This window comes from Lissotriton vulgaris, chromosome 3_1, assembly GCF_964263255.1.
Source record: "Lissotriton vulgaris chromosome 3_1, aLisVul1.2, whole genome shotgun sequence".
Taxonomy (NCBI): Eukaryota; Metazoa; Chordata; class Amphibia; order Caudata; family Salamandridae; genus Lissotriton; species Lissotriton vulgaris.
Window position 1 is genome coordinate 888,493,341 of NC_141689.1, and position 22,268 is coordinate 888,515,608.

A 22,268-nucleotide genomic window follows, 5' to 3' on the forward strand; every position below is an offset into this window, starting at 1 on the left:
AATCTGGAGATGGGCAATACCACTCAAAATAGACCTGCTAGCCATACACCTGCCAAGGACAATGTAGAAGCGGATTGGCTCAGCAGGCAGACTTCAGCATCCCACGAGTGGGAACTCAATATACAGGAGACAGAGAAACTATTCAGGAGGTGGGGCACTCCGACAATAGACCTATTTGCAACAAGCCGGAATGCAAAATGCCAATACTTTGCATCCAGGCAACCAGAGGCACTATCACAGGGGAATGCCCTATGGATAAGCTGGTCAAAGACCTTGGCCTAGCTTTTCCCCCGATACCACTGATCCCCAGGGTTCTGAACAAATGCATGACAAGCAACATGACGCTGATCCTGGTGGCACCACAACGGGCCAGGCAGACCTGGTACTCTCAGATAATGGAGATGGCGCAGGGGCCCCCCCACAAGTTCTCAAAAAGAAGAGACCTACTCTCTATGGAAAACTGAGAAGTTCTACACCCAGAGCCGGAGAGCCTCAACCTCTCAGCCTGGCTCCTGAGGACTTAGAGTTCGCACATCTAAAACTACCAGAGAGCACCCTGAGAGTGCTGCGAGAGGCAAGAAGGCCCAGCACACGCAAATGCTATGGGGCAAGATGGGAAAGATTCACTCATTGGTGTCGCAAGAAAAAACTACACAGAAAACTGACAAGGGAATCTACGGTGCTAAGGTACCTCACGCACCTAATAAAGGCTAAACTAAGCTCATCCTCGCGAAGGGTACACCTGGCAGCGATTGTGGCATACACAAGAGGAGAAACAGCGAGAAGCTTTTTCACATCTCAGGTCGTGAAAAGATTCTTGGAAGGGGCTAAAAGAATAGCGCCACCAAAAAGAATGCCACCACCGGCTTGGAACCTGAATGTAGTACTGACAGAGCTCATGAAAGCGCCTTTCGAACCTATCCACAAAGCATCACTGTAAATGCTGACTATGAAAACTGCCTTTCTGGTAGCAATCACATTGCTACGGAGAGTGAGCGAGCTACAGGCTCTAACACTACAGGAACCCTACATTCAGATACACAGTGACAGGGTCGTAATGAGAACGGACCCACACTTCATGCCGAAGGTGCTGTCCAGGTTCCACATGAATCAAAGTATTCAGAACCCTAGCTTCTTCCAAAACCCCACTACAAGCGCTGAGAGAGCACTCCACACTCTAGACGCAAGAAGGGCAGTGATGCACTACATTGAAAGGACACAGGAAGACAAAACAGTTACATGGGTAAACCAGTGACCAAAAACACCGTACTTAGATGGATCGCACAGACTATACAATTCTGCCACAAGCAAGCGGGCCTGCAGCTAACAGGAGGGGCACAGGCCCACTCTACCAGGAAGAAAGGAGCAACAATTGCCTTTCTGGCCAACACACCAATTCAGGACATATGCCTGGCGGCAACATGGGCTTCAGTGCACACGTTCACTAAGCACTGTTGCGTGGATGTTCAAATGAACAAGGAAGCACAAGTAGGACAAAAGGTGCTTCAACATATTTTCAACAACCAACGCTCATCTCCCACCCAGCCGCCACAAAAGTAACAAAAACCGCTACAAAATCTATGCACAGCATAGTGAATCCAGAAAGATTCACGCTGCAAAACGAATAGTTTCTTACCTGTTGGTGTAGTTTTGCAGCTTGAAGATCTTTCTGGATTCACTAGCGAACCCACCCGCCTCCGCCAGAAAGATGAGGCTGGAAAAGAAGGTGGAAATGCATAGAAAAGGAAAGAAAGTTGAAGCTTGCAAGATACGGAAAAGAATCACGTTAAAAAAAAAGAAAAAAAAATAGAGGATTAACAATTCATAGCCATGGATTCACTACAAGCAGAAAAGACAAAAAGAGACAGAAAAAAGAATCCGAAGATGGAGCCCAAGGGTGGTAGCTTCCGCCGGAAGCATGCCGACGTCACCGAAGGTACACCAGAAGGTGGGACGTCGACGCCCACCTGGGCTACAAAAAAAAAAAAAGAGAAAAAAGTCTACGATTCCGGACCCAACCACCAGATTGCGGAATATGCACAGCATAGTGAAACCAGAAAGATCTTCAAGCTGCAAAACTATACCGACAGGTAAGAAACTATTCGTTTTTTTGCATCCATTTCGCGGGGAAGCCGTGTTTTGTTCGGCGTTCTCTGCACCTTTCTCGGTTTTTTTTCTGGACGAAAGTGAAAGCCTACTGTGCTTGTTTACAGTAGCCTTGCTCCTCAAATGCTGTTGCTGTGTTGCCATCTCTCATGGGACACTCAGCTTGAAAACACTCAACTTGCTAGCGGCAATGCTACATCCACAATGCTTTGCCTCTACACGACACGTTGATCCCTCGCAGACTGTGCTGACTCTGCCCCTTCTGATTCTGAAACTGACCAACGCAGTCTCTTCTCTCTTATGATATCTGCCCTGCCACCATTTACTTCGGACCCTCCCCCTCACACTCCCTCACTCACCCTCACACCCCCTCACCCACCCACACTCACCCCCTCACCCTCACACCCCTCTCACACCCCCCTCACCCTCACATCCCCCTCACACCCCCTCACCCTCACACCCCCTCATCCTCACCCTCACACAGATCCTCACTCACCCTCACCCCCTCACTCACCCTCACCCCCTCACTCACCCTCACCCCCTCACTCACCCTCACCCCCACACACCCCCTCACCCACCCCCTCACTCTCACACCCTCTCATCCTCTCACCCTCACCCACCCTCTCACCCTCCCGCTCACCCTCACACGCCCCCTCACCCTCACACGCCCCCTCACCCACCCTCTCACCCTCTCACCCTCTCACCCTCACACCCTCTCACCCACCCTCTCACCCTCACACCCTCTCACCCACCCTCTCACCCTCACACCCTCACACCCTCTCACCCTCACCCACCCTCTCACCCTCACCCTCCCTCTCACCCTCCCTCTCACCCTCACCCACCCTCTCACCCTCACACCCTCACACACCCTCTCACCCTCACAAATCCTCACATCCCCTCACCCTCACATCCCCTCACCCTCACATCCCCTCACCCTCACATCCCCTCACCCTCACATCCCCTCACCCTCACATCCCCTCACCCTCACATCCCCTCACCCTCACATCCCCTCACCCTCACATCCCCTCACCCTCACATCCCCTCACCCTCACATCCCCTCACCCTCACATCCCCTCACCCTCACATCCCCTCACCCTCACATCCCCTCACCCTCACATCCCCTCACCCTCCCTCACACCTTCACCCTCCCTCACACCTTCACCCTCACATCCCCTCACCCTCACATCCCCTCACCCTCACATCCCCTCACCCTCACATCCCCTCACCCTCACATCCCCTCACCCTCACATCCCCTCACCCTCACATCCCCTCACCCTCACATCCCCTCACCCTCCTTCACCCCCAAACCCCTCACCCTCACACCCCCTCACACACCCCCTCACCCACCCCCTGACTCACCCTTTCACCCTCACCCACCCACCCTCACGCACACACTCACCCTCGCGCACACTCTCACCCTCACACACAACTCTCACCCACCCACACCCACCCTCACCCACCCCCTCACCCTCACACAACCCCTCACCCACCCCCTCATCCCCCCTCACCTTCACACACCCTCACCCCCTCACTCCTACCCTCACACCCGCTCACCCTTACCCTCACACCCCCTCATCCTCACCCTCACACCCCCTCATCCTCACCCTCATACCCCCTCATCCTCGTACACCCTCACCTCACAACCCCTCTCACCCCCTCACCATCTCGCACCCTCACCCACCCCCTCACCCCCTCACACCCCCTCACCTCACACCCCCTCACCTCACACCCCCTCACCTCACATCCACATACCATCACACCCCCTCACCCCCGTCACCCTCACCCCGTCACCCTCACCCCGTCACCCTCACCCCCGTCACCCTCACCCCCGTCACCCTCCCCCCCGTCACCCTCCCCCCCGTCACCCTCCCCCCCGTCACCCTCACCCCCGTCACCCTCACCCCCGTCACCCTCACCCCCGTCACCCTCACCCCCGTCACCCTCACCCCCGTCACCCTCACCCCCGTCACCCTCACCCCCGTCACCCTCACCCCCGTCACCCTCACCCCCGTCACCCTCACCCCCGTCACCCTCACCCCCGTCACCCTCACCCCCGTCACCCTCACCCCCGTCACCCTCACCCCCGTCACCCTCACCCCCGTCACACTCACCCCCGTCACACTCACCCCCGTCACCCTCACTCCCGTCACCCTCACTCCCGTCACCCTCACACCCTCTCACATTCTCACACCCTCCCCCTCACATCCCCTCCCCCTCACACCCTCACACCCTCTCACCCCCACCCCCTCTCACCCACCTCACCCCCCTCACACCCCCTCACCCTCACACCCCCTCACCTCACACCCCCTCGCCCCACACCCCCTCGCCCCACACCCCCTCGCCCCACACCCCCTCGCCCCACACCCCCTCGCCCCACACCCCCTCGCCCCACACCCCCTCGCCCCCACACCCCCTCGCCCTCACATCCCCTCGCCCTCACATCCCCTCGCCCTCACATCCCCTCGCCCTCACATCCCCTCGCCCTCACACCCCCTCGCCCTCACACCCCCTCGCCCTCACACCCCCTCGCCCTCACACCCCCTCGCCCTCACACCCCCTCGCCCTCACACCCCCTCGCCCTCACACCCCCTCGCCCTCACACCCCCTCGCCCTCACACCCCCTCGCCCTCACACCCCCTCGCCCTCACACCCCCTCGCCCTCACACCCCCTCGCCCTCACACCCCCTCGCCCTCACTATTATTTATTTTATTTTAAGGTTTTATAGATCGCGAACATGACCCGTGAGGGTATCAGAGCGCTTTACAGATACAGTAGAGTAATACAGGGTCATAGCACACGATAAACTATAAAACTTAGTACATAGGAGAGCTTACAGAGAGCCATGGGGATGAAGGTGGGACAGGGTAGCAGACGGGTACTGTACCAGGGGGATATGAAAGGCTATACAGCAGGATAAATATAATACAATGAATATAATACAAAGTATAATACAATGATGTACAAGGGCGCAGGATAGGGCAACAGTCTCTCAGGAGGCTGAGGGAGCGAGATTAGCCAAGGAATTTACCCATGAGAAAGGACTTGGCCTCTTTTTTGAAGCGAGCAACGGAAGGGATTTTTCTAATGTCGGGAGGGAGGGAGTTCCATATTCTTGGTGCAGCTCCAGTGAAAGCCCGATTGTAGGTTGTTATTTTCCTAAAGCGAGCAGGCCGGAGTAGGAGGGCCTTGGTCGATCTTGAGTGTCTGTTTCCTCCAGATAACACAAGCTTCTGAGCAAGATATGCAGGGGAGTTAGAGTGAAGGGCCTTGTGCTTGATGCATGCCAGCTTGAGGTGAATCCTCGCCTCGAAGGGGAGCCAGTTTAACGCTTTCAAGTGAGGAGTGATGTGATCGAATTTTTTTGAGCCTGTAAGTAGTGTGGCGGCTGCGTTGAGGCAGGCTTTTAAGGTAGCTAGTGAGATCTTAGGTAAGCCAGAGAGGGTAGAGCAACCGTATTCCAGTCGAGAGATGACTAATGATTGGACAGCGAGTTTGAGGTCCGGAGTGTCTAGAAAGGGTTTCAATTTCCATAGGTAGCTCAGGTGGAATCTGGCCGATTTCGCCATTGTGTTGATGTGGTCTCGCATATTTAGGTTATAATCCAAGGTGATTCCCAGAGATTTTGCAGAGTTCACAAGGGTCGGGGAACAGTTTAAGGCTGTGATGGCTTTAATCCATGTCTGGATGTCGGGGTTGTTCTTGGGTGGGGAGATTAGAAGGAACTCAGTTTTCATGGCATTAAGTTTTAGTTGATTGAAGGGGAGCCATCCGACGGTCAGCTTCAGGGCTTCATTCAGGGTGAGGATCTCTGCCAGAGATGAGATTTTTATGTAGATCTGAGTGTCATCAGCGTACATATAAAAGGAGATATTTGCATTGCGCAGGACTTCAGCAAGGGGTTCCAGATAGAGATTGAAGAGGGTAGGGGACAATGTTGATCCCTGAGGGACTCCCGCTGTGACAGCGGAGGGAGCGGACAGTTCGCCATTGACTAGGAAGCTCTGAGATCGGTTCTGGAGGTAGGATCTGAACCAGTCGAGGACAGTGCCTTCGAATCCCATCCTGAGTTTAAGGAGTTCGAGTAGCATCGCATGGTTGACCGTGTCGAAGGCCGATGATAGATCGAGGAGGATCAGGAGACAGGTTTTGTCTTGGTCAAGGGCTTGAAGAGCGTCATCAACGATGTGGAGCATGGTGTTCCGGTGCTGTGCTCGGGTCGGAAACCTGATTGACAGTCGTCGAATAGATGGTAGTTGTTGATGTGGTGACTTAGCTGTAGTTGAACACACTTTTCCAGCACTTTCGCCAGGAGCGGAATCTTGGAGATTGGTCTGAAGTTGTCTGGGGAGGCTCGGTCCAGCGACAGTTTTTTCTGAATGGGTAGGACTTGGCCTGTTTTCAGCGAGGTAGGTATTGATCCCTGTCGTAGGGAGGCATTAATGATTGCAGTCCAGCTAGGGATGATGGATTTGGTAACGGTCACACACCCTCACACACCCTCACACACCCTCACTCACCCTCACCCTCACACCCCCTCACCCTCACACACACACACCCTCACACACCCTCACACACACTTACCCTCACACACCCTCACTCACCCTCACTCACCCTCACTCGCCCTCACACCCCCTCGCCCCCCCTCACCCTCAAACCCCCTCACCCTCACCCTCACACACCCTCACTCACCTCTCACAAACCCTCACTCACCTCTCACACACCCTCACTCACCTCTCACACACCCTCACTCACCTCTCACACACCCTCACCCTCACACACCCTCACCCTCACACACCCTCACCCACCCCCTCACACACCCCCTTCTACCCACTCACTCCCCTCACCCTTACGCCCCCTCACCCTTACGCCCCCTCACACCCCCTCACCATTACACACACCCTCACCCTCACCCACCCCCTTACCCCCTCAGACCCTCACACCCCCTTACCCCCTCACACACCCTCACTCACCCTCTCACCCCCTCACCCCCACAGCCTTACACCCCCACAGCCTTACACCCCCACACCCTTACACTCCCTCACCCTTACACTCCCTCACCCTTACACCCCCTCACCCTCCCTCACACAGCATAGCATAACATTACATAGCATAGCATAGCATACATAACAAAACATAGCATAACAACACATAGCATAACAGAACATGGCAAAACACAACAAAACATAGCATAGCTTAACAAAACACAACAAAACAGCATAGCAAAACAAAACATATAATAGCATAGCAAAACAAAGCAAAGCATAGCATAACAAAGCCTAGCATAGCATAACAAAGCCTAGCATAGCAAAGCATAGCATAGCATAACAAAACATAGCATAGCATAACAAAATATAGCATAGCAAAACAAAACATAGGATAGCAAAACAAAGCATAGCATAGCATACAGCATCACTCCGCACCACCACAGCATCACTCACGGGCACCACAATATCACTATGCCCTACCACAGCGTCACTGAACGCCACAGCATAACTAGTTCGCCATCACAACATCACTCAGCGCCACCACAGCATCAATCTGTGCAACCATTCAACATCTGGTTCAAATATGTTCTCTCAATGTTTCAAGCTTTATTACAAATGTAACAAAGATGTTAATATTTCACTTCTGTTCTTGGATTTTCATCACAATAAAATACACTGAACATAATCTTCACAAAAGTTATTTACAAAACTTTAAGCTATTGCCATTATAAATTACAATAACTTTTATTTAAGTATTAATTATTGAAAAAAAATTAAGCCATTGTTATTTGTAATATCAATACATGTAAATCACGTAAATACAACACATTGCATTACAAATGCTATAGGTGTCACATTTGGGAAAGTTATAACTATTGGCATTGTAAATGACAAAGCTATTAATTTCGCTACTTCAAAAACAAAACATAAATAAAAAATGTCATTTACTATACCAAAAGCTCAAACTTTCCTAATGCGAGACCTATTGTATTGCAAATGCTTGTTTGTTTTACAAGCTCATTATGTAAGAGCTATGCGTGCACTGTAAGAAGGTCGCCGAAGGACCAGATCACGACGAGGCAAGAGATATTCTGGTTGTGGACATCGAGAAGAAGACGTCGAAAGAGGTAAGGGGAGAGTCGACCCCGAAAAACCTGAAGAGTCCCAAAAAATTCGCTCAAAGCATACTAAGGGAGCCCCGGTGACGAAATTTTCGGCGACCGAGTCAGCACCCAAGCCAAAACACACCGTAGGATCCTTCGATAAGGACTCCCTAACGGCAAAGGTCCTTGAAAGGGCGAAGACTTCGAAAGCCGCTCAACAAATGACACTTCGGCGCCGAAAAAAGAGGGACACAAGCAACCCTCGGCGAATGTTTCGGCGTCCGAAAAACAAAGGCAAACTATCTCGACACTGAGACGCACGCGGCCGAGATAGAACGGAAGAGGAAAAGGCTCGAGGCAGAGATGGCAAATCTACTGCGAACAAAAAGAGACTTTGACGAAAACTTAAAGCTTTTCAAAATCCTGCCGAAAACAAAAGATACTACAGGGGAAACAGTTGTCAAGGACATTTATCCACCGACCATCCCTGAGCCAGTCGAGGAGGAAAATCTGCTTTATATGCTGCTGAAACATGCAGCAGGCAAATGATGATCTGAATCACATAAAGGAGAAATGCATGGCTTTGAATTTCTGGATTCCAGCCTGAGGTGAAAAGCAATTGCCCAGTTACATCCTCAGATGTCCCTTCATCGCTAGTCCAGAAGAGATCCTACACTGACTATAGGGTCGAAACGCCGTCGACGCACAGAAGAAGCGAACCATTACACAGTGCATGTCATTGCATATTGCTGCTGTCTACATAGAGATTATTCTTGTTAATGGTTGACTTAAACAATTGTGGAAACCTTATATATAGAAATTCACACTGTCAATTAACTTTGGATTCCCGTTCTCACTTGGGACACAATGCACTAATGTTTTTTGATTTTCAAATTATGTTTATATTGCTTTTGGTCTACAAATTTATAAAAATGTTACATGGATTCTCCAGTGTTAGTGTTTCTTTCACCCTCTGTCATTAAGGTACTCTCTAAAATATTGCAATTTTGCCTCCTTTATTACAAAGGTATCTTATCAATCCACAGGAACCGTTGTTATTTCTTATATAACTATTACCCTGTTTCCATAGTGAGTAGTGTTCCCCTGTTTTCCTTCCTTGACAAAGTCTATGCACAGCATAGTGAATCCAGAAAGAATCCCGCTGGAAAACAAATTGTTTCTTACCTGTTGGTGTAGTTTTGCAGCTTGAAAAACGTTCTGGATTCACTAGCGAACCCACCCTCCTCCGCCAAGGAAGTGAACTACAAGAACTATGGAAAAGAAAGAGCAAGTAAAACATTTTTTTTAAATGGCTACCAAAGGTGGAAGCTTCTGGAGGAAGCCCGTCGACGTCGCAGAAGGACACCAAATGGTACTACATCGTCGACGCCCACCAACAAAAACAAATAAGCATTAGGAAAGTTTGAGCTATTAGTCTTATAAATGACTTTTTTTTTATTTATGTGTTGTTTTTTAAAATAGCTAAGTTAATAGCTTTGTCATTTACAATGCCAATAGTTATAACTTTCACAAATGTGACACCTATAGCATTTGTAATGCAACATGTTTTGTATTTACGTGACTTAGATGTATTGATATTACAAATAACAATGGATTTTATTTTTTGAAATAATTAATACTTAAATAATTTATTTAATTTGTAATGTCAATAGCTTAAAATTTTGTAAATAATTTTTGTGAAGATTATGTTCAGTGTTTTTTTATTGTGACGAAAATCCAAGAACAGAAGTGAAATATTAACATCGTAATAAAGCTTGAAAGCTTGAAACATTGAAAGAACATATTTGAACCAGTGATGCTGTGGTGGTGCTGAGTGATGCTGTGGTTGCGCTGAGTGATGCTGTGGTTGCGCTGAGTGATGCTGTGGTTGCGCTGAGTGATGCTGTGGTTGCGCTGAGTGATGCTGTGGTTGCACTGAGTGATGCCGTGGTTGCGCTGAGTGATGCCGTGGTTGCGCTGAGTGATGCTGTGGTTGCGCTGAGTGATGCTGTGTGGTGCTGTGGTGGTGCTGAGTGATGCTGTGGTTGCGCTGAGTGATGCTGTGGTTGCGCTGAGTGATGCTGTGTGGTGCTGTGGTGGTGCTGAGTGGTGCTGTGGTGGTGCTGAGTGGTGCTGTTGTGGTGCTGAGTGGGAGATGGGGAGAGGGAGAACAAGCACTGTGCAGCTTTATAGACGGAAATAGCCAGCTTGGACCAATGACGTGACTGTAGAACCTCAGCCAAAGGACGTGCAGGCATAACAGAATGTATTTTTTGGGTATTTCATGGTGGTGCAACATTGCCTTGCAGCCGCTTTAGGGCACTAGGTTGAAAGGTATAGAAGGGTCACTGAAATGTTTAAAGGGTTGATAGCACAACCCGAAATGGAGTATGCGCACCCCATGCCGTTTGACTCAAACTCTGCACAGAGAAACCCACCCCTCATATCCAACAATCGAGTCTATAGAGTTCAGTGGTCGAAAGTTTTCTGATCTGAAGGTAGCTAGGCCCTGCTTTTCAACTATGGTTCAAGTCGTTCCAAGGTCTGGTACCCAGATTCCCGGTGATCTGCCTCAGTATTTCTTGCTTTGTAGATCTGAAGTCATTTGGACGACCCTAAGTTCCTGGTCAATTCAAATCCTTTGATCTAGGGTCCTGGTGGACGCTCTATAGATTTTGACTTATTTTCCAACTCACCATTCCCAGAAGAGGGCCATCAAAACTAGTTTAACATGGCAAAATATAAGAAGATAAGCGGACCGCTCAAGCAACAACTTGGCTGCCTCCTTCAATAATAACTGAACTTTCTAAGAAAGGTTTTACTTTTTATCCTGTCATGGAAAAGTAAACCAATGTAATTGATGCAACTCTCTCCAGCGCTGTTACCTTCCACTACCTGGCTTCATGATCACTAAATTACAGAGAATACAGACTAATAGGTGTGGGACTGGCCTGTAGTTTATACAAATTTGGTTACATCTCTACAGCCAGGGCTGATTCAACAGAAGAATGACCCGGAGACCAGAAGCGGTTTCAGAGTAAGGACCATAATAACTACACCCAAGTCCATATTCTGTGGTATCAGAAAAGACATCTGTTAGACGGGGACCCGGAGGGTCGGCCGAGTAAGGGGGGAGAGGACTCCTGGTGAGGGCCCTCTCCGGTAATCGTACAGACAAGTAACTTCCCCCCCACAGATAGACACCACACAGAGATGAGTTCTGCACAATTTTATATCTATCTTTAGGCAAGGTAACTGACGGTACAGCAGGACCAGGACACGAGGATCCTGTCAATTCTAGTCTCTTTGGGGAAAGGGGTAGCGGGACAGTCTGAGTACCGGTCCGGTACGGGGTTAGCGGGTGTGGAGCTCACAATCCTCGAGCTGGTGGGTTCGCAAGTAGGGACCGCGGCAGCGCCAGCAGGCCTTTAAGATGGTTCACGAAAGGAGGGGCCGCGGCAGCGCCAGCAGGCCTTCAAGATGGTTCACGGAGAGGAGCCGCGGCAGCGCCAGCAGGCCTTCAAGATGGTTCACGAAAGGAGGGGCCGCGGAAGCGCCAGCAGGCCTTCACGATGGTTCACGGAGAGGAGCCGCGGCAGCGCCAGCAGGCCTTCAAGATGGTTCACGAAAGGATGTGCCGCGGCAGCGCCAGCAGGCCTCCAAGGATGAGTTTGTCTCGGTGTCTCTCGACTCCAGGATACAACTGCCTTCCTGCTCTGGAGCTGCACCAGTTATAGGTCTGGTGCCCTTTGATGTCCGGACCCTCGCACTTGGAGGTCGGGAGGTCCGGGATGAGGGAGTCCAGACACCCAGCAGGGGGGTGGAGCCAGCGCCCAGGGAGGCTGGGGGCGATCGAAACCTGGCGTTTCGATCGACACTCCTCCTTCCATTGACCTGCCAAGTGGTCTCTTCACCCCCTGGGTGGATGGTGGTGCCTCGATGTCGGGGCCTGGCTGGGCCCAAGGCCGAGGTCGACCCGAGGCCACGAGGCCTGGTCGTGTAGTGTCCAAAAATGGCGGCTGGGCCGGAGACAGGGGTTCTGGAAGGGACCCGGGCCAGCCGATACTGTGGTGTTCAGGAGTCAGGGTTCCGTCGGGGAAGGGCCGTGTGTTGACCCGGCGGGTTGCAGGGGTGGTTCTTGTCCGGGAAACAGGAGGAGCAGGGGTCCGTGACCCGCCATGCGGGGAGGGATCGAGCCTTCCACGAGGCCTGTCCAACATGCGTCCCCCCCCCCAGCTGAAGGCAGGGAGAGTCACCCATCCTCTTGGGTACTCTCCTCGCCGAGGCGGAAGAAGAGGGACAGGCCGTCTGCGTTGGCGTGGTCTTGGCCGGGGCGATGCTCAACAGTGAAATCCATCCCCTGCAGGGAGATGGACCAACGCAACAGCTTCGGGTTTTCTCCCCGCATCTGCATCAGCCATTGCAGGGGTCGGTGATCTGTTTGCACCCGGAAGTGGGTACCGAAGAGATAGGGGCGGAGTTTCTTGAGGGCCCACACTACGGCGAAGGCCTCCTGTTCGATGGTGCTCCAGCGCTGTTCTCGGGCCAGCAGGCGTCGGCTGATGAAGGCCACTGGCTGATCGACACCCTCGGTGTTGAGTTGGGAGAGGACGGCCCCAACGCCATGATCTGAGTCGTCCGTCTGTACTATGAATTCCCGGCTGTAGTCAGGGGCTTGGAGCACGGGGGCGGTGCACATGGCGGACTTGAGTTTCTCAAAGGCCGCCTGACATTCAGGAGTCCAGTTGACTTTCTGGGGGTTCTTTTTGGACGTGAGTTCTGTGAGGGGCCCCACAATGCTGCCATAGTCTTTTACGAAGCGCCGGTAGTACCCGGTGAGCCCCAGGAAGGCTCGGACCTCTGTTTGGGTGACCGGGGGCTCCCAGGCCTGGATGGCGGCAATCTTGAGCTGGAGGGGGGCCACCAGGCCACTTCCCACCTGGTGCCTCAGGTAGGTCACGGACCCTTGGCCGATCTGGCACTTGCTGGCCTTGATGGTTAGCCCGGCCTGCCGGAGGGCGTTCAGGACCTCCCGGAGGTGGTGGAGGTGTTCTGCCCAGTGGCGGCTGTACACGGCAATATCTTCCAGATAGGCGGCGCTGAATTCCTCCAGACCCGCCAAGACTTTGTTCACTAGTCTCTGGAAGGTGGCGGGTGCGTTTTTCATTCCGAATGGCATCACCTTGAAGTGGTAGTGGCCATCCGGGGTGGAGAAGGCGGATCGCTCCTGGAGTGAGTCCGATCTGCCAATAGCCCGCTGTCAAATCAAAGATGCTCAGGTAGCGGGCGGCCCCCATGCGGTCGATCAGTTCATCTGCCCGTGGAATGGGGTGAGCGTTGGTCCTGGTGACGGCGTTCAGACCCCGATAGTCTACACAGAACCTGAGCTCGGGGCGACGCCCGGGGCGGCGGCCTTGGGGACCAGCACGACTGGGCTGGCCCAGGGGCTGTCGGACGGCTCGATCACTCCCAGAGCTAGCATCTTGGAGACTTCCGACTGGATGCAGGCGCGTACTCGATCAGGCACCCTGTACGCCCTGTGTCGGATAGGGGGGCTATCCCCGGTGTCAACGTCGTGGAGGCACCAGGGCGTGACCCCCGGACTGAGGGAGAACAGGTCGGCAAATTGTAGTAGCAGTTCTTGGCAGTCTTGGCGTTGCGCTGGGGACAGGGCATCGGAGAGGTGGACTCCCTCCACGGAGCTGTCTTTCTCGAGTGTTTTCAGGAGATCGGGGAGGGGCTCGGAGTCTTCTTCAGCCCCACTGTCGGTAGCCATCAGGAGGCTAAGTTCAGAGCGCACAAAGTGGGGCTTGAGTCGGTTGGCGTGAAGGACTCGTAGGGGGTTTCGGGGTGACTCCATGTCTACCAGGTAGGTGACGGGGCCCTTGCGCTCCACCACTTTGAAGGGTCCCGTCCATTTGTCCTGGAGGGCGCAAGGTTCAACCGGGGACATCACCCAGACCTGTTGTCCCGGCTCGAACTCGATGGATGAGGCATACTGATCATACCAGCGCTTCATGTCCTCTTGGCTGGCTTCGAGGTTGGCCTTGGCAAGTTCCCTGAACCGCCGGGTCTGGTTACGGAGGGTCAAGAGGTACTTGTATACATCAGGGGGAGTCTTCTGAGGGGCCACCTCCCACCCTTCTTTGACCAGGCTGAGGGGGCCCCGGACGGGGTGTCCATACAAGAGTTCGAACAGACTGAAGCCCAGGGATCTCTGGGGACCTCCCTGTAAGCGAACAGGAGGCACGGGAGCAGCACGTCCCATTGGCGACGTAGGGGTTCTTCCAGGCCCATGATCATCCCCTTGAGGGTGCGGTTGAATTGTTCTACTAGTCCGTTCCCTTGTGGGTAATAGGGGGTCGGGAATTTGTAAGTGACCCCGCACTGTTGCCATAGGGACTTCATGTACCTGGAGATAAAGTTTGTGCCCCTGTCACTGACGACCTCTCGGGGGAAGTCCACCCGCGAGAAGATCCCCATCAAGGCTCGGCCCACCACGGGCGCCGTCACGGTCCGGAGAGGTATGGCCTCGGGATAGCGGTTGGCTTTTTCCACCAGGACAAGAATGAACCGGTGTCCCTGTGCTGTCCGGGGCTCCAGGGGCCCCACAATGTCTATTCCCACCCACTCAAAGGGGGTGGTGACGATGGGAAAGGGTTGCAGGGGGACTTTCAGTTTTCGGCCGCTCTTCCCGCTGGCCTGGCAGGTGGGGCAGGCCCGGCAGTGGTTCACTACGTTGTTCCGCATCTTCGGCCAGTAGAAGTGGGTCACCAGGCGGCTGTACGTCTTGTCCTGCCCCAGGTGCCCGGCAAGAGGCACATCGTGTGCCAGGTTCAATAAGAAGTCTCTGAATCGGTGGGGGACCACCAGCACCCGGCTGGCCCCCAGCTCGGCAATCTTTTGCTCACTGTAGAGCAGCCCGTTGTCCCAGTAGATCCAGTGGGCCCCCGAGGCATCCCCTGCGCTCTGGGCTATGGCTTGTTGTCGGAGTCCCTCGAGGGAGGGACATGCCCTTTGTTCCTGGCGGAACTGTTCCTGAGTGGGGCCACCTTCTTGGCGCCACTGGGCCAGCTCCGGGAGGTCTTGGAGTTGATCCTGTTCTTCGTTGCCGAACCCCGGAGGACCAGGCTCAGGGGTGGTTTCTTCGGTGACTATTGGCGGAGGAGGTTCGGGCCACTCCGGTTCCTCTGGGCTGGAGATGGCGCGTGCGGTCATGGATCGGGTCGTTACACAGACCCGTTCAGGGAGACCAAGCATCCCCAGGTGCTCCCTCCGCTCAACGGCTGACCAGGGGGAGCTCTCGAGGTCGTTCCCCAGAAGGCAGTCCACCGGGGCATCGTCGCGGACAGTCACTTTTAGCATGCCGGACACCCCCCCCCCCCCCCCCCCCCCACTCGAAGGGGACGCGGGCCATCTGGCATAGGCTTTCGGAGTTGTCTGCCGACCGCACTAGACAAAGTACATTGGGTAGGATCTGGTCAGGAGTCACCAGATGGCAGCGGACTGCGGTCACACTGGCCCCTGTGTCACGGAGGGCTTCAGCCCGGCGTCCATTGATGGTGACCCACTGGCTGTATTTCTGCGTGTTGGCGTGGATGGGCGCCCGCGGGACCATGTCTCTCTCCCCTAGACAGACCAGGGACTTGGCGGCTGGTTCCCACTCGGGCTGGTACTGCTCGTACTCTTCGGTTTCTTCATGGTCCTGCTCTTCTCCCAGGGCGGCGGCGGTGATCTGGCGGTTCATGGGGCTCTGATTTTTCGGGCAGTTGGGATCATTGGCGTAGTGGCCGGGTCGCTGGCATTTGTGGCAGGTAACGTTGGAGCGGAACCCTGGTCGCGTTGGAGGGCTTCCTCTTCCGGCCGGGGGGTTGCTAGTGGGGGGCACCGTGACGGTGTCCCGGCCCCGACCCTGGCCGCCTCCTCCCCCCGTGGGCGATGGGGCCCTTGGGAGGCTCTGTTCTGTTCGCTGGGCCAGCTCCGAGGGACTCGGGTGCTTTCCCATCTGTCTGCTTCGATGGCGAGTTTCCGAGGTTCGGTCAGCTTACTATCAAGGAGGTGCTGTCTGAGTTCGACGAAACAATTATTGGAGAGGTGCTCCCACACAATGAGGTCGAATAATTGCTCGTAGGTGGTGACCCGGCTGCCCTTGATCCAACCCTCGAAGGCTCTGCTAAAAAAGTTTACGTACTCCACCCAGGTTGTACCAGGGATGCGTTTACAGTCTCGAAATCGCTGTCGGTACATCTCGGGCGTGAGCCCATAGCGAGTGAGGAGGGCGGCCTTCATGTGGTCGTAGGAGGTCATCTCGTGGTCGGGGAGTTGCAGCAGGGCATCTCTTCCTTCGTTGACGAATTTCCCCCATAACCCGGCTCTCCAGTCACTTCGCGGGATTCGGTGGGAGGTCATTGCTACCTCGTAGGCTTTAAACCATTGCTGGATATCATCGTTCCGGTAGTATTCCCGGACGACGTCCTTGGGGATGTGGACCTTGGGGCCTGTAGGGGAAGTGGTGTTCTGGTGCCCGGGGATGCCGATGTCTTTGTTCTGCCGTCGAATTTCTAACTCCTTCAAGTTGCGCTCATGCTCGTATGCTAGTCTTTTTTCTTCCAGCTCCCTCTGGCTCTTTTTCTCTTCTCGTTCTTCCCTGAGCCGTAAGTGTTCGAGGGATATTTTTTGTTCTGCCAGTTTGAGTTCTCCATCTAAGCGGAGTCGAGCCAGCTCCAACTCGTGGAGCCGGCTTTTCTCTCGTTCTCGGGCCTCTTCGGACGAGAGGCCCGCTCTTCTTTCTTCCACGGGAGTGGTATTTGTTTCTGTTGTCTCGAGGCTTTGATTTTGGGGTGGGGATGTTTCCGTCTCCACCCAAGATTCCAGGGCGTGCTTGAGGTCATCCTTCGTGCTCAGTCCCGTGGTAGCAATGCCCAACTCTATGCAGAATTGCTTTAGTTCTTTGTGGCTGTATTCTTCCAGCTTTTCCATCTGAAATTTTTCGGTTGTTCCACTCTCTTTTGTCGTCATGGTGGCTGTGTGTCGTGGGGTGAGTTACTCTCTGTACGATTATGCGTCAGCTCGGATCGCGCCGCTGGCCACCAATGTTAGACGGGGACCCGAAGGGTCGGCCGAGAAAAGGGGGAGAGGCCTCCTGGGGAGGGCCCTCTCCGGTAATCGTACAGACAAGTAACTTCCCCCCCACAGATAGACACCACACAGAGATGAGTTCTGCACACTTTTATATCTATCTTTAGGCAAGGTAACTGACGGTACAGCAGGACCAGAATACGAGGATCCTGTCAATTCTAGTCTCTTTGGGGAAAGGGGTAGCGGGACAGTCTGAGTACCGGACCGGTACGGGGTTAGCGGTTGTGGAGCTCACAATCCTCGAGCTGGTAGGTTCGCAAGTAGGGACCGCGGCAGCACCAGCAGGCCTTCAAGATGGTTCACGAAAGGAGGGGCCGCGGCAGCGCCAGCAGGCCTTCAAGATGGTTCACGAAAGGATGTGCCACGGCAGCGCCAGCAGGCCTTCAAGAGCTTCACGAAGAGGAGCCGCGGCAGCGCCAGCAGGCCTCCAAGGATGAGTTCGTCTCTGTGTCTCTCGACTCCAGGATACAACTGCCTTCCTGCTCTGGAGCTGCCCCAGTTATAGGTCTGGTGCCCTTTGATGTCCGGACCCTCGCACTTGGAGGTCGGGAAGTCCAGGATGAGGGAGTCCAGACACCCAGCAGGGGGGTGGAGCCAGCGCCCAGGGAGGCTGGGGGCGATCGAAACCTGGCAGAGGGGAGCCATCGACACTCCTCCTTCCATTGACCTGCCAAGTGGTCTCTTCACCCCCTGGGTGGATGGTGGTGCCTCGATGTCGGGGCCTGGCTGGGCCCGAGGCCGAGGTCGACCCGAGGCCACGAGGCCTGGTGGTGTAGTGTCCAAAAATGGCGGCTGGGCCGGAGACAGGGGTTCTGGAAGGGACCCGGGCCAGCCGATACTGTGGTGTTCAGGAGTCAGGATTCCGTCGGGGAAGGGCCGTTTGTTGACCCGGCAGGTTGCAGGGGTGGTTCTTGTCCGGGAAACAGGAGGAGCAGGGGTCGGTGACCCGCCATGCGGGGAGGGATCGGGCCTTCCACGAGGCCTGTCCAACAGTGACATTCAATATTTTTAATTTTAAAATGAAATTTTTGCTGTCATGCTCCTTCTAGTAGAGAGTTGCACAGCTGCTAACTTAAAATTCAAAGTGCTCCACTTAATAGCTAAAAATGAGGGATTCGAATCAAGTATATGGAGGTTGATTGCATTTAGTGACCTGGATGGTACCTCTGAAATATAATTAATAGGGCTTTGATTGTGGAACGCACAGTTTTTATTACGTCGAGCCTGAGCAGCCCTTGATCTGCTCTGAGAGCAAAGCTGTATTGGAGTATGTACTTGAAGTATCACCCACTCTCCGCCCATATTTGTCATTGGTTTGTGTCATTGGCCTTCGTAAATACTGGCTCTGATTCGTTATTAGGTTTGTTAGTCCCGCCTTAGTACCTCCTTGTCTTCATTTGTAACCTCCCATGATGACTGGCCCTTTTACTTCGGTTGTTGCACGGTACGTCTGCTTTAGTCTGTAAGCACTATTTTCTTTAATGAGTTTCTTCTACTGCAAGAAGGCAGGAAGGTCTCTCCTGCACAGTGGTTACCACTGACTTGTTTATTTAACTCATAGCAAACCGGAAGCTCTTCAGGGGCCATAGGAGACATAAGAGGGCAACTCAGCGATGCCTTCAAGCATTTGTAATGATTTGATTTGATTTGAATAGGTCTTGCATTTGCAAGAGTCTATTGGCATTGTAAATGACAATGCCTTTTATTGATGTTTTAAAAACCAAATCATCAATGAAAGGTATTGTCATTTGCAATGCCAATAGCTCAAACTCGATTAAATGCAAGACCTATTGCACTGCAGATGTTTGTATTGAACATATGTCTACACTGAAAACTATGTAGTGGTACAGCTGTGGAATTATGTTTAAAAGAGTAACTAAGAATTCCATTGCCTTTGAATAGTAGAACAAATAGATTTTCCAGCAGTCTATGAAAAAAAAGTTCATCTCCGGTAGAGGGTCGAGTGGTTTGTATTGCAGTATTTTAACAAACATTAATCCCATAAGAGAAAGGTCGACCACTGATTAAGAACAGTACATGTAAACCTAGGCAGGTTTTTACCACTTCATGCCTAATTCAAGACAAGCATCATCTATTCAGTTAAGGTTTAAACAGAAGTATTGACTGTAGCCACATATGTGGTTCAGCAGACATTTGACGACGTCCTCAATGGCTGTTATGGCGATACTGTGTTCTAGATCCAATGTTCAGCGTTTTGAAACATTTTCAGTTAAAACCGCTTTTAGGAATTAAACATTTAAAATTATTCAAAGAAATTAATACGTTGAAGTATATTGTAAGTATACATCTTTCATTCTACATTTTCCATGCTTCCTAAAGTAATCTGGCTTGAAAAGTTCAGCTGAATTTTGTATTGTATTCGACTAAAAATGTGTGTTTTACTTTTATAGGATAGAAAAGTTATTATAAAAACCATGAAAACTTACATCGAAAAAATTGCTACAGTAAGTATTAAGTACTGATTTTTCTGCTTAGAATTCTGAAAAGACACTGATGTTACATCTGTACCAGTTTTGAATATTTACATCAATATTGAAAGTAAATAATGGCAATAACACTGTGATCAAAACTTGGGTTATTCACTGCTCAGATGTTCGGGAATGAACAGCTGGGATCTGTGAAGCATATGTCAGATGGACATATGTCTCATCTACACAAGCTTCAGAGCACACCTTCCTCAAACTTGTTCCCCAGTTTCAAAAGACCCGAAGGAGGTTTTTGTTTTTAGAATAATGGGCCATTGTTTTCCACAGTTTCATTTGCCTCCCACAGTTTTTTGCAAACCCAATAAACGCAGGAGAAAGCAGATTTCACTATGATGCTATCAACCACCATCTCCCTTTGTTTTCATTTGTCTGTGCAGTGGCCACAGGTTTTCTGTCTATGCTGGAAGTGGCTGTCAGAGAGACTGTGAAATGAAATGAAATGAAAAGGGGATTTATTGAGCGCGACTGCTTCCCTTAGGCGTCCAAGCGCTAGGAAAGAAGGGATAGTGTCTCAAGAAGCAACAGCTTGGTGAAGAGTTCAGTTGGTGAAGAGGAAGGTTTTAAGCTGTTTGCGGAAGGGTAGCAGATTGGAATTCGATCTTAGATGTACAGGGAGTAAATTCCACAACTTAGCAGCGTTGAACGTAAAGGATCTTCCTCCTGCTCTTGACCTTTTGATCCGGGGGACTACAGCTAAAAAAGCGTGAGTAGAAGGAAGTTGTTTGCTGGGGCAGTAAGGGGAGGGAAGGGAATGGTTCATCTTGGGACCGGTTCTCCAAAAGGCTTGATGGGACACGCACAGGGCTTTGAATTGTATTCTCTCCCTAACGGGGAGCGAATGTAGAGTTCTCAACCCGGATTCTATTGATGCTCTACGTGGAATCTGAAGCAGCGTGCGTGCAGCGCAATTCTGGACCCGCTGGAGTTTTTGCATCACATATTCTGGTGCCCCCAAGTACAGGGCGTTGCTGAAATCGAGTCGGGATTGAATTAGGCCCTGTATCACAATCTGTTTGGCTTCTGCCAGCATAATGTTGTCTCTTTTCTTTGTAATTGGAAAACATAGGCCGCGAGTCAGGTGGAGGAGCAGTTAAGTGTCAGGACACTTTTTTTTCCAGATTTGGGTAAAGAAGGTTGGGGGAGGGGGGCAAGACATAAGGTGTTATTTTTGTTTTCCACACAGTTTCTTTCCAGAAAAGAATCAAGGGATAATGAAAAAAAGTTGTGTGTGTGGCTTGCAAAGGCACTCGGCCCAGGCTTCCTGCCCTTGTCATTGTTTACATGCTAGTTCACTGGTGCTCCACCTTATTCTTTACAGTCCATCATGTGAACAGATGTCTGGTAACGGGATAACCACAAACGTGAACCCCACATACCCCATTTATTTTGTCAGGATGGCAATACCATTGCCTCCCAGGATATGTCGACTGGTGAAGATGGCAAATATAGTCCAGGATACGTCACCTGCGTACATATACCTGAATGCCTACTGTCTCTACCTCTGTAAAGTTCTTTTGAAGTGGTCATGTCAGCTCTCAAGATGATGACACTCCTTTAGCAAGGCTGGCTCTGCCCATAGTGAACATCCCCCACCCCCCAGATATGCACAGGACACTTTCCTGAAGTCTGTAGAAGAGAGGTTCCGAAGCACACAAGCACACTTTAAATTCCAGTATAAACAATTAGTATACACTAATAATGTGTTCCAAAGTAAAGGTAAGTAAAGGTTATTTTTATTCAGTTTTCGCCACAGTCCTTGTATTTGTAACACAACTTCAAAGAAACTGCAGCCGACACGTGTTTCGTCACTTAGACCTATCCAAGGCTGCAAATGATATATACTCGAAGTGCCATGTTACTGTGAGTTTTGAAGGCAAAGGTAAAAGATACAATTTTTCTCTAAGGGAGTAGATCATTAAGAGCCCAGTAATTCTGGCTCACCCATTTAGAAAGATCTGTGGACCAGGGTGCATAGAGAATGAAGATCTTCTACTTAGTCCATAGTGAAAACAGCCATGCAAAAACAAGATTAACAATGTCCAAGATGTGAGTCTCCAAAGTTGCAAAGAGGTGCCTGTATCCTAAAGCTAGTACCAGACCAGAAAAGAAATTAAATGAAATCGCAAAAAAAAGTACCTGTTTAGAATAATTGTCATGTGGTCACACCAAGAATAAAAGTGGTGTATCGTGGAGGTACTGACCAGTTCGAATAGTGAAGCAGATGCTAAGGAATACCTGTAGTAGTTGTGTTGAGCTGTACACCAAAATGGCATGGAGTCAAAGGTCCATGTCGCCAGAATCTATAGAAAGACCACCAAAGTATCCGCCAAAAAGGACGTATATTTCTGCATTAGTAAGTGTAAGCTCGCCTTTCATTTATACCAACCCCCTGGAGCTAATCCCCCCCCCCCAAGCTGCTGAACATGAA

The 22,268-nt window shown here is 51.7% G+C and overlaps 1 protein-coding gene across 2 annotated transcripts in view; it reads left to right on the top strand.

The window, feature by feature from the left end:
- PUM3 (pumilio RNA binding family member 3) overlaps positions 1-22,268 on the top strand; it is a 320,840-nt gene that overhangs the window by 194,389 nt on the left and 104,183 nt on the right. For both annotated transcript variants that reach the window (XM_086961213.1, XM_086961214.1), the window contains exon 12: positions 19,745-19,798. In XM_086961213.1, the coding sequence (XP_086817339.1) occupies positions 19,745-19,798 (54 nt within the window). The remainder of the gene's footprint in view (positions 1-19,744; positions 19,799-22,268) is intronic.